At 41.7% G+C, this 12072-nt stretch overlaps 1 protein-coding gene across 17 annotated transcripts in view; it reads right to left on the bottom strand.

The window, feature by feature from the left end:
- frmpd2 (FERM and PDZ domain containing 2) overlaps window positions 1-9575 on the bottom strand; it is a 68624-nt gene extending 59049 nt beyond the window's left edge. For 10 of the 17 annotated variants that reach the window (XM_054767520.1, XM_054767524.1, XM_054767519.1 and 7 more), the window contains exons 1-20: window positions 9263-9573; window positions 8608-8729; window positions 8357-8520; window positions 8079-8144; window positions 7818-7997; window positions 7665-7740; window positions 7496-7580; window positions 7210-7396; window positions 7056-7127; window positions 6495-6669; window positions 6272-6407; window positions 6063-6201; window positions 5841-5993; window positions 5577-5759; window positions 5316-5475; window positions 3965-4184; window positions 3729-3829; window positions 1118-1198; window positions 828-935; window positions 514-630 (exon numbers count right to left, since the gene is read on the bottom strand). In XM_054767520.1, the coding sequence (XP_054623495.1) occupies window positions 514-630; window positions 828-935; window positions 1118-1198; window positions 3729-3829; window positions 3965-4184; window positions 5316-5475; window positions 5577-5759; window positions 5841-5993; window positions 6063-6201; window positions 6272-6407; window positions 6495-6669; window positions 7056-7127; window positions 7210-7396; window positions 7496-7580; window positions 7665-7740; window positions 7818-7997; window positions 8079-8144; window positions 8357-8520; window positions 8608-8728 (2524 nt within the window). In that variant the 5' untranslated portion in view covers window position 8729; window positions 9263-9573. Of the gene's footprint in view, window positions 1-513; window positions 631-827; window positions 936-1117; window positions 1199-3728; window positions 3830-3964; window positions 4185-5315; window positions 5476-5576; window positions 5760-5840; window positions 5994-6062; window positions 6202-6271; window positions 6408-6494; window positions 6670-7055; window positions 7128-7209; window positions 7397-7495; window positions 7581-7664; window positions 7741-7817; window positions 7998-8078; window positions 8145-8356; window positions 8521-8607; window positions 8730-9262 lie in introns of all 17 variants that reach the window. The other 7 variants (XM_054767527.1, XM_054767528.1, XM_054767526.1 and 4 more) reach the window with 3 other exon arrangements.
- Window positions 9576-12072: the final 2497 nt, after the last annotated feature.

Here is a 12072-nt window from a genome sequence, read left to right as displayed (position 1 = left end):
CAGACGGCCGCCGCTAGCATAGCAAGCTAACGAGCAAACTAGTTAGACTCTCCAATTTACTTAAAGTAAACTAAACTGAAAGTGTTTCAAAAGGAGTGGGGAAGAAGGACAAAGACGGTAAAAACTTACCACTTCCACACGGAATGAGAGGAGAACCTTTTTTTCACTCCATCTCAGCCATGGCATGTCCGTCTCAGCCATGGCATGTCGGCTCGGCTCTGCTGGCTCAGTAGCCAGCCTCCATGCAGTATGAAAGGTAATGTAATCTAACATCATGTCTCATAACATTACTGATGCCTAGTGACCAGAATACTACATATGATTTGTCTTTCAATATCATTTGAATAACAATAGACCATAGTCAACCACACAGCGACCATTTATTATTTAAATTATTTTTGGAAAAAACCCCATATAGTGAGGGAGCGATATTCGAACAACGATGTCGCGAGGGATGACTGTAGGGAAGACTAACACCACACAAACACGGACGCACAGACACACACAAAGCACCTTTTGGCTGTGAGATAATGAGCTGCACCTCCTCTGGGCTGCTCTGCATGACCTCGGCTGCCTCACTGAAGGTGGCACCCTCCAAGCTGATGTGGTTCAGAGAGATCAGGCGACCACCTAAGGGCAAAGGTCACCATCATGCTATTTTCTACATTAAGCCAAATACCGTGCTTACAATAGCTGTTTTATTTTATGACCAAACAAGGTCACACATAAGAGACCGACCAACAGATGTTCAAAGAAAGCCTGCGATTTTTTTAGGATTATGAGAAAAACATTTAATAAAAATAGTTTGATTCATAGAGATTCTGTACCTGGCCGTATATGTCCGTCCCTATCAGCAGGTCCCCCGGGTACTACAGATGCAATAAAAATGCCCAGGTCATAACGGCCCACTGTGTCCTCTCCCACAATCACGATACCTGCATGAATACAAACCACAATTTTGGGAGAACTTTATCACTTGGATATCTTTATCATTTTGAATTGTACTTTATTGGTATATCATTTTAAGGTAGTTAACCATTTGCCACGCAATCTCCGTAAGTTACCACTTGCAATCAAAGTTTTTTCAGGAAATATTGAGTGTAGAGTAAAACCATACCCAGTCCAAGCTTTGGGTCTTTCTTAAGAGAGATGCATATAACCTCTCTTTCTGATGCTGACCCCAGTTTAGTTGGAGTTTCTGTGGGACATATAAAGACAGATTAATTTAGTACAAACTAATGTATGCTCACTGGAAGCAAAATCTTCTTGGCTAAACATTACAGTCCAACAAAATGCTTTGGTATCTCTTAAGCCTAGGTCACAACCGCACGTATGATTTTTTTTGGCCGTTTGATTTTTGGTGTTCCCCAAATCGCTGTGTTTGTCTGTGAAGAACGTAGTTGTGGTGACCATGAAGGAGTGAGATCTCGACACGCGTGGAGGACTACAAAATATCTGAGTGTGAGTTGGCCTCACTAATTACGTATGTGGGAGCGCAGTTAGCGCAAGACACACATAGGAGTCCGCAAGTGCGACGTACGGAAAAAAATTGATTTTGCCTAAACCTGACACCAGCAAAACGTACGAAAGACACACATTGGCCGTATGGACTGTGATTTGTCTTGCAACCTGGCAAAAACGAAATTGCCCAGAGAGTTTGACATGACAAAGAACCTCTACGACCAGTCTACGACTTAAAAATCAGCACGTCACACGTGCGCCCTCCTTGCATTTCTTAGGAGGCCGTATGACCGGTTGTGACCTAGGCTTTAAACAGTGGATGTGTGGGTGAAGAAATGTGAAAAACGTTGCTGTGTGGAAACGAATTACACAACACACAACTACAGGATAAAGCAGTCTGATGGAATTCATCTATCTACATTTAAGAACAACAACACTACAGTACAAGGAATTGCTGAACAAAAGGATCTGGTACTGGAAACCCTCCATCTCATTGAACATAAACGACTGAATTTGAAGAATGACGCATTCTAATCTAATTATATTAATAACACATAAACATGTCGAAACAGTACTACATGGATGAGCAATACTATAGGACCATTAAAACAGAGAATAAATGATCAATTATTCATTTCAAAAGTGGGCCGCTCATTTTTGTAGTGAACATATTAAACAGAGGATGTGAACATACGACGTTTGTCTGAAAAGTTCCAGGACTGTTGATCGCACTCTTCAATGTGGGGGGCATCGTCCACTGCAAGTTCTTGCCAAAGGGATAGACGATCAACCAGCACGTGTACAAAGAGATCGTGTGGCATTTGTTTCTTTGTTTAGTGCTTTTGGCTTCTATGCCGTGATAATGCTCTTGCTCACAATGCCCTGAGCATCCAACAATGCCTTGCCGAGAAGAACATTGGTGTGATGGAGCAACCTCCCTCCTCACCCTTTTTCCCAAACTCAAGAAGCTCAAGTCGTTTTGAAGTTGTGGATGACATAAAGATGACGGAGCTGCAAAGGAATACTTCCAGGAGTGCATGAAGGCAAAGAAGGCTGGGAAATTCCGTTAGACGTTAGCGGGGATTACGTCAAAGGGGAAAACTTGTAGTTTGGATTTGAAATACACTAATCAAAATCTTAAGACCAGTTGAAAAATTGCTAGAATTTGCATTTTGCACATTTGGATCTTAATGAGGTTTTAAGTAGAGCTACAATATGCAAAAACAGGAAGGGGGAGTGAGACAAAAACATTTGGAACTTGTAATTTAAACAACAACAAAAAAGAAATAGGTTGTTTATCACCTGATCAACAGTTTAAGACCACAGGCTATAAAAGCAAAAACCTGCTCAAAATTGTCATTGTCTGTCAGGCATTCACACTGTCATGCCCTCCTGATGGCTAAAGCTAAGAAGCTTTCTCTTTTTGAATGTGGTCGGATTGTCGAGCTGCATAAGCAAGGCCTCTCGCAGCGTGCCATTGCTGCTGAGGTTGGGAGCAGTCATTTTACTTTTTTTTTTTTAAAGATCCTGAGCATTATGGAACAAAAAACTCAAGTGTTAGATCCAAAAAAAATCACATCTGTGCTGAGCCGGAGGATCCAATTGGCTGTCCATGAAGACACAGGGCGGTCTTTCACCCACATTAATGCCCTTACTGGTGCCGACTGCAGCGCAATAACCATCAGACGGCCTCTGCGGGAAAAGGGTTTAAAAAACAAAATACGAATTCAAAGACCTCGTCTCTTTCAACGCCACAAAACTGCCCGTTTAGACTTTGCCAGGGAGCATCAAACATGGGACATTGAAAGGTGGAAAAAAGTTTTATTCTCTCATGAGAAAAAATGTAACCTTGAAGATCCAAATGGCTTCCAACGTTACTGGCATGACAAGGAGATCCCACCTGAGGTGTTTTCTACCCAGCACAGTGGAGGGGGTCCATCATGATCTGGGGTGCTTTTTCATTTTTCATTTCACAAATTCTAGCAATTTTTCAACTGGTAGTAAGATTTTGATCAGGAGTGTATATCTTTTCTGACACCAGTCCTGGAACTTTTCGGACACACATAATACACATCATAATATCAGACATGGGGAAGGGTTAGGATTAAGTAGGCTGTGCTTCTTACTGGTCTTTTTCGGACATGTGCAAAGTTGAGTCAATATGTTTCTTTCATTGTAAATTCATTAAGTAGGCTCGAAAAAAACAAAACTATGACTGTGAGTATGTGTGTGGAGGGAAGGAAAGCCGAATTGTTGGTTGGTTGTACCTCTGGCTGCTGGGGAGCTGAAGGGGACTTCAGAGCCGCTTCTCTGAGAACAGGCCGGGGAACGCATGCCAGTGCTGCTGCGCTGACTACTGGAGCAGGTGCTGAAAGTGAGAAGTTTCATAACAATTACAGTCAATCATAAAGTCCTTGGTTATTGTAGTTACCTGATATAAAGTGGATGCTAGGTTAGAAATGTTTTTTGGGGGGGATTTGAATAAGAAGTGATAGTAACGTACCTTTGTTCATAAAGACTCTGACGCTTCTGTTTAAAGCGGGCTTCAATCCTTGCAGCGACATCCTCACACAGCCGTGTCAGGGACTCATCTTGAGGAGTGGTCAGACCACTGTCATCTTGCGGTGTCTCAGAACCTATGATGGACTTGAGCCGACTGCTTTGTGTACGGCAAGTTGGTGCGTAATGAGAGATGTTCTCGTCTAGAGACATACAAACTAAATCTGTAGATTTTGACATGAAAGAATAAACAGAAAACTGCATGAAACTGTGGGACCAGGGCCGCCCCTCCCTACAACGCGCGCTGTGCATAGGGCCCCTCAATCCATGGGGGGTGCCCATAATGTGCAAAAGATATGTATCGCTGCTGTGAGGCATAGAGCACCAAGTCAGACCAAGGCAGAGGAGAAAAAAAAGAGACAAGTAATCTGACACCAAGCTCGTTGCCAAAATGATTGATAGCACACAGCAAAAATAGCATCATTCATCCTTTCACCTGTCAGGCCCCGGTGGTGTAATGGTTAAGCCGCTGCCTTTTTAGGCAGAGGGCATGGGTTTGATCCTAGCCCCGGAGAGTTTTTTTTTCATTCTGTTATTTACAGTTATACAGGTATAGTTTCATAGTTCTTAGTTATTTATAGGGATGTCACAAGACACTCAGTTCATGAGATGAGACGGCACACGAGATTGGGGCTGCGAGAACTAGATGAGATGCGATTTTAACATTACTTTTAAAAAACATACAATGAAAAAATCTAAAAAATATGACGATATATTGCATTTTACTAATTTAATTTCTACTACGTTACACTGTTCTGCACTCTGTGTTTATGCTACTGGCCCTGCCTCCACCAACCGAGACAAAGAGACTGTATGACTGACAAAAGGGCTCACTCCGTTCATGTCATTGTTCTATGGAACGAATATGCCGAGGTGCTGAAACCAGTGCACAGAGTGAACTCTCTTCCTGCCTGTTTGGAGGCAAGAGAAGAGAAAAACAGACACGCATGCACATGGCAATATATTGAGGCCAGCAAAATTTATAGTGTGATTAATTAATTAATTTATTATCGTCCCAGGCCAAGTGCCCACGAGACAGTTTGTTTTGTTTGTTTTTTTTTTACAAGAATTCTTGTCACGTTTTAATCTCGTGAGATCTTGTGATACGAGATCTTGTGACATCCCTAGTTATTTAGCACTAAAAATTATGTGATTTTTTTTTTTTATGTGACCCACAATTTTTGGCGGTGCCCTTGTTCATGATACAGTCATTTTGTAATTATGCTAATTGCCTCAATTTGGCCAGGAGCCTTTCTCTATAGCACTAAAACACTTGGGTGAAGTGCATAACATACCTGAGGCCATGCTGTGGCTGAGCTGACGAGAATTCATTTCATTGTTGAACTTGTGCTGGGATGAACAGAGGTTACACAGGTATTTGGCTATCTTTGACGTCTCTGTGATGAAGGTGTACTTCTTCTTACTGACCCGACACTCTATGACAAATCTCCGCCTCTGGTCAAATATTAAGGAACATTTTGTAACGGATAAAACATGACAAACATTTTTGTATTGTCGGCAGCAATTTGATATTCCAGGTGAATCAATCTACTCACATTGGAGGAAATAGTGGCTGTCTCCCTCCAGTAGAAAGTCTGACTGGTGCACCGGCAGCCATTTTTCACCTCATAAACGATAACTCCTTTCGCACAAACTCCAAGTATAATTTCTCCTACAGGCTTTTTTTCTCGTGTCACACGATGGAACAAGACTCCATATTCAGGCAACTGCAGACAAACCTGCATGAATAAAATAACCAAAGTCTGTGGTTGAGTGAAATCAATCTGTGTGGCAAAACGTAACATAGGAAAATACGTTACTTTGAGGAACTCCAGTTCTGATTCATCTGTGAGCATTTGGGCATTGTTGGTATGAAGCCGTTGTAGCTCTCCAAGAATATAAGGCAAGGCACGATTTTCCATCACACTCTTGGGGACATATTGATCGGGGCGACAGTAGTTTCTACCATACACCTAGAAAAAACATCTCATTCATATAATTGCATGTAGGTGTTTTCATTTTCATAACAAGTTTCTTCAAACCTCAGGCATGCAGTCCCCATACTCAGTCTGCAAGGCCAAAGCTCCGAGGTATAGGGCAGTTTCTTCATGGCAGGACAATCTGTCCTCCAAGAGGTCTTTTCTGAGTTGGAGGTAGTACTGGTGGTGGGTTTGTTTGTGCCTGGTGGAAAGATAATCTGGATAAAGTATGAATGCTTATTTTTGTGGCAACCAGGAAGTAAGATACTCACAAAATAGTAGTAATGTCATTGACAAAGAATTTGACCCTGAAGAAAAGGACAAAGGTGATTGAAGGCACTTTCTTCCAGCTATCTGGAGCAACTTTGGAAATCTTGCAGCCATTGTCCACAAAGAAGAACTCATTATCTGACGAGAGAAGAGTCCAGTAGGATTGTTGATTTGGATGACAAGCCAGCTGAATTGTATTATCCGCCTATCCAGCTGCATAATTACCATCGATGTATGCAAGGCCGAAGTAAAAGTGTTCCACCAGGTTAGCGTGAGCGACAATCATGTCAAACACATCCCCTCCTCTGGATTTCACATCACATTTGATTACTATGTTTTGACCATTGGGCATCACCACGGTCAGCTCTCTTTGCGTGATGGGAGATTTCCCTTTTTTTGACTGCAACACACAATGGAAGATAAAATGTAAGTGATAACTAAAGAGTGATGACACGTAGTATTGAGTCTTCTTGGATTTGACACTTTTTCTTAGGAAATACAGTAGAGGCTACTACAGGCTTGTAAATAGGGACCCCTGAGCCCTTAAGAGAGTAAAGTGCATGCTTTGGCTTGGTTTTTGCGCTGGATGCCCTTCCTGACGCAACCGTCCCATTTGCCAGAAGAGTAGACCACTACGCCACTAGGGCTAAATTGTTCCTTGAATCACCTTCCAGATTTTGAGCCCAGGCCATTTCCCGATTGTTTATATAAACTTTTTCAGAGATTAATGTAAATGTCACGTTCACCAAAACCATCAATTCCTGAGCAAAAGTGTTTTGCACTCACCACAATGGAGCCAGGGAGCTCCAAGACAACTACCGGCTCATCTGACATTCTTAGGAACTCTGGGCCCATGTCCTATGACAGAAGGTATTTACTGTACATCAATATATTGTCATTGTGCTGATGTGCCCTGTGCGCCCACAGCAATTTGCCTTACCTTATTTTTTTTGTCACTCAAACTCATTGAGGATTCAAACTGTGCAAGGAATCTGGAGTTAGCATGTCGACTGCCATCCGTGTATGGGCTACAGGCAGTCCGATTCAACTGCTGCCAACTCCCGTTACTCTCCGTGTGCCAACGCCTCGAGGGGATCATGGATGGGAATGAGTTCATCGTTCTTTCACTGGTGTGTATTGAAATCTGTCACTCAAGACATCCACTCAGCAAACATATTGCTTTTGTTTGAAATATCAGAAATGAGATGTGTCACATCATTTCATACCCTGTGGGCTCAGGTGGATAGGATGCTCCTGAGAAAGTTCTGGAGAGCTTGGTTTTCACCCATGTTGAATTACAAAAAGACCGCCCTGAAATACATTTCACTTTTGAATATAGGGTAAGGTATCTATGTCACATATATTTGTGTTACTAAGTAAAATCCACTTCCTTACTGTGAAGCTTGTCTCTGACAATTTGACTGCGATCAGTCAGCAGGGATCCATTTTCTGCCATAACATTAGGATCAACCTGTCGGAAGGAAGGTGGTGCTGTAAGAGAATATCAGTTAACGTCAACACTCCATGTGTTGTTTGTTGGCCACTAACGGAGTTTCTGTAGATTTCTTCCACCAGCTGCCTGACAAGCCGCTCGGCTGGAGGCAGCATAAAGGTCTTGTGGTGAAGCTCGCAGGTCTCTAGCACCGTCAGCAGGTCCGTCCGTCTCGCCACTGTGTCCTCGCACATGCTCAGGAGTAAACCCTCCAGCTCCGCACTAAGCTGGACCGGCTGGCGGGGAATAGGAACATTTGCTGAGATAGGGTTTGATAAATTTAACTGTATGCTAGGTTACGAGAAGGAGCTAAGTACCTGGTTTTGAGGTAGTTGATAATCCACGCACCAATAAAAAGTCATGCCCAGTGAGTACACAAGTGACTGGGGAAAAGCAAGGAGACAAAATCATTACTGAAGAGAAACACACCCTGTTGTTCTACATTTGGAAGCAGCAGCACTGTCAAGGAACTACCTATGCTACCTTTTGCTACTTTAGCTACCCTTGAGGTTGGACTGGGAATTACACTGAGAAGCAACACACTCAGACTGACTTTTGGTTTTGGCTACTTCGGTTACCACTTTGGCTTTACAACCTTTTCAGCTGTATTCCTTGCGGAGGAAGTATGCCCCTGAAGGACTTCAGGAGCCACAAAGGAGGCCACATCATCATATCGTCCACAGCTCTTAAAGGCAAGACTCCCATGAGAGGACAGTAGCACCGAGCCTGGGCTGAGCACACTGCATACGGTGCCAGTACCTAACATACGGCAGAACATAAACTGCTAAAGTTAACAGGTGGAACAGCAAGTTACCAGGAGTTAGGAGTTAGTGGGAAGATAATTACCTTTCTTGGAAACACCCAGTAAGGCCTCAGCGGTGACAAGAAGCAGACACCAGACCTCATCCTCATCTAGTGGTGAACCCCGGGCCTCTAGCACCTCTGCCAGGGTCACAAAAGTCCCCATCCTTATGGAAAACAAAGTAGACTATGTTGCATTATGTGCAAGATCGACCATCTTTTTTTCTAAATATCAAGTCAGTAACTGGTTTTCCAGATAAGGAATAACATTTTAAAAAGACTCTAAATTGCCTTTCGGTGTGACTGTGAATGGTTGTCTTTCCCTATGTGATTGACTGGTGATCTGTCTTGGGTGTATCCCGCCTCTTGCCCTACATGTCAACTTGGATAGGATCCAGCCCTAAAATGGAGCATGTTGTCCTGAAAATGTCTCGTACATTATAAACTGTTTTTGCATCACTGCACACAGAGCATAAGTGTTGTTATGATGTTGAATAAGTGTGTCCACCTGTCAGTTAAAATCTAGAAAACACTTTTGGCTTCTTGTGGGTCACATCAAGCATTGATAGTTCCAATATATAAACAACTAAATATCCTGGTAGGAGCTATGATTTGTACTGCACCAGTAGTGGTTTGACGCAACATATTTTAACCCATATTTAGATCTAGTAACTATTTTTTGGCATGTAACATGGCTTACCTTATTTCATCCGCTATGTGAGGAAATTCTCTTTAATTTCCTTGCGACATCCGCCTTGTTACTCTAATCCTTCCTCTCACTCGTCCCCCGCTGCCATCTCACCCACCTCTCCGTCATTACTGGGTCTCTGTCCGCCATGGCAGCTTGTAACCCGTCATCATCATCATTTCCTCATGACAGATGAATTGTCTCTACAGAGACCGAAGAGCAATTTCCCACACGCTCACAACTAATGACGTGTTGATTCTGTGTTTTCCGTCATTTTCTACTATTTTTAGACTGGGAACATAAGCACATAATTGGATTTGCTGGACAAGCTAATGGCAGATGGAGCAAGAAAGGGACCGATCCAATGTAGGCAGCACTGTTCTAATGAGCCTCGCCAACCACAAAAGACACTTCAGCTGTGTCTGGCAATTAGCTCACTTTCACTCAATATTATATTTTGGAAATCTTTTATAGTTCACTATTTTATTTGCAAAAAAAAAAAAAAAAACAAAGGAAATTGTGCAACTGTCTGTTGATCAGTTGGAGTTTGCATGTTCTCTCCATGTGTATGTGTCTTTTCTCCAGGTACGAAGGCTTTCTCCAACTTTCCAAAAACATGCATGTGAGGCTAATTGGAGACTCTAAATTGTCCATATGTGTGAATGCGAGTGTGCATGGTTTTTTTTTTTAGATTTTTGTGATTTACTGGTGACCAGTCCAGGGTGTACCCCGCCTCTTGCCTGAAGGCAGCTCACCTGTGACCCAAAGGAGGACAAGTGGTATTGAAAATTGATTGATGGAGGGAAATATAAGCTTTTTTAGATGTATTGTAGCACAATTGCAGGGGCGGATCTAGCTTTTTTGAAAAGGGGGGGTGTGGCCGAGGCCGTAGGCGGAGGCGCTGGAAATGGAGCAGGGGGTCTGGGGGCCCTCCCCCATAAATGTTTTTTAAATTAGACCTCATTTCCTGCAATCTGGTGATATCTGAGGCCAATTTTATGTCCTTAATTTCAAGAGTTTGTTGTTATTTTTATCCTTGGAATATATCGTTTAAGCCAAAACATTCTATTTATAAAATTACCGGTACAAGGAGAAACCAATTTTAGCTCAATTTCCAGAAATATTTTCCAATTTGAAGCAGATGTGAATTCCGAGGATTTGAGTATAATTTTATGTCACTGGGGATCGATCGCTTTTCTGGTTAATTTTCATTGAGAATAGACAACAGTTTTCCTGATAGTCATGATGCCAGAACCTTTATTTTGCACCTCCACCTGAATAGCCATGTACAGCACACTTTCAATGTCCAATGTAAATTATCAGCCTGACAGTGGGTTCAGGAATAACTTGCGTCTCGGTTGCATTCTGGCATATGCGTCCACCACGCGCCCATAATTCTGACGCATGTCAGATGCATGTCCCTATGGACATACATCAGAATCAGGCAAAAAAAATAGTGGGTGCCTCAAAACGGGGGGGTGTACACCCCCCACACCCCCCTCTAAATCCGCGCCTGAATTATATGACACATTTTTGTAGATCATGTACATCAGTGGTTCTCAACTGGGGGTACTAGTACCCTTGAGGGTACTTGAAGGCACTCCAAGTGGTATTAATATATACAATATAATATATACAGAGCATTTAAGAAGACACATTTCTATCATAATCCACTTTAATTTGATAATTGTTTTATGTGCACAAAGCTTTATTCTAAATTATTATCTATTTTTACATTATATTATTATTATTTTATATTATAATTATTATTTTTATCTATATTTTTAAAGATCATTTATCATTTTTGTTGAAATAAGTATTTCATTGTTCATTATAATTATTTTATTTTATTTTTGTTTTCAAATGTTTCAAATAAAAACATAATATATGAGCACTGATTTGAACAGTAATATATCGGATACTTGAATTATAAATTGTTTTTCCAACCAAGGATATGCTTTCTGGTTAGGGAGTACTTAGCTGAAAAATAATATACCACTTCGCTGGAAAAAAGGTTGCATACCACTGGTCTACAGCAAGTAGTATACACCAGGGACACTAAATTAATTGTGGAGTCAGCGCAAATGAGCGGACAGAGTGTAGTACGCCATGGAGCAGAAAGTCTGCCATGATGGTGAGCAAGAGAGGTGGGCGGGGCACAACAGTGTACAATGTACTGTATTCACTAGCTCTGAGCTGAGTGTAAAATAAAGTTAAACGCTGTGCGTACACTTTGATGAAATGAATGAATGTTATTTACTGAACACAAAATACAAAATAACAACATATAAAATAATACTTATAATATATGGATAATTAACTGGAAGTATTTACACAATACAACATTTATTTCAGTAATGGATATGTTAAAACATTTGATAGACTATAACGTAGCTCATCATCATCACTGACTTGTCATTAATTCAACTAATCACCCAGAGAAACAAATGGGCTATTTTGTGTGGGACCACACTTTCAGTCTTGGCCACTGTCCTGTTTATTTACAACAACCAGTTTTAGAAATCTACAACGTTTTTATGACACATACCAGTGTTTGTTTTGGGGGAAATTGAAAAATGACAAATCTGATCTTTTGGACAGTCTATAAGAGCAATTAATCACAGACCAGTGTGCCGAGGATATGCAATGCAATGTTTCAGGATTCAGCTCACCATCATGGAGGCTAAACCCGCGCAGGGCGTACTACGGAAGTGAATTTAGTGCTCCGACTTTGCACTATATAAACAGCATTGTCATCTTGAATGCAACATCGTTTCAAAACGTTGCGAAACCAAGGCGCTTCCGTTTTCCGCTCGTCGCCG

This window comes from Dunckerocampus dactyliophorus, chromosome 2, assembly GCF_027744805.1.
Source record: "Dunckerocampus dactyliophorus isolate RoL2022-P2 chromosome 2, RoL_Ddac_1.1, whole genome shotgun sequence".
NCBI lineage: Eukaryota > Metazoa > Chordata > Actinopteri > Syngnathiformes > Syngnathidae > Dunckerocampus > Dunckerocampus dactyliophorus.
The sequence above is the reverse complement of the archived record's forward strand: the minus strand, read 5'-3'. Positions and strand labels throughout refer to the sequence as shown.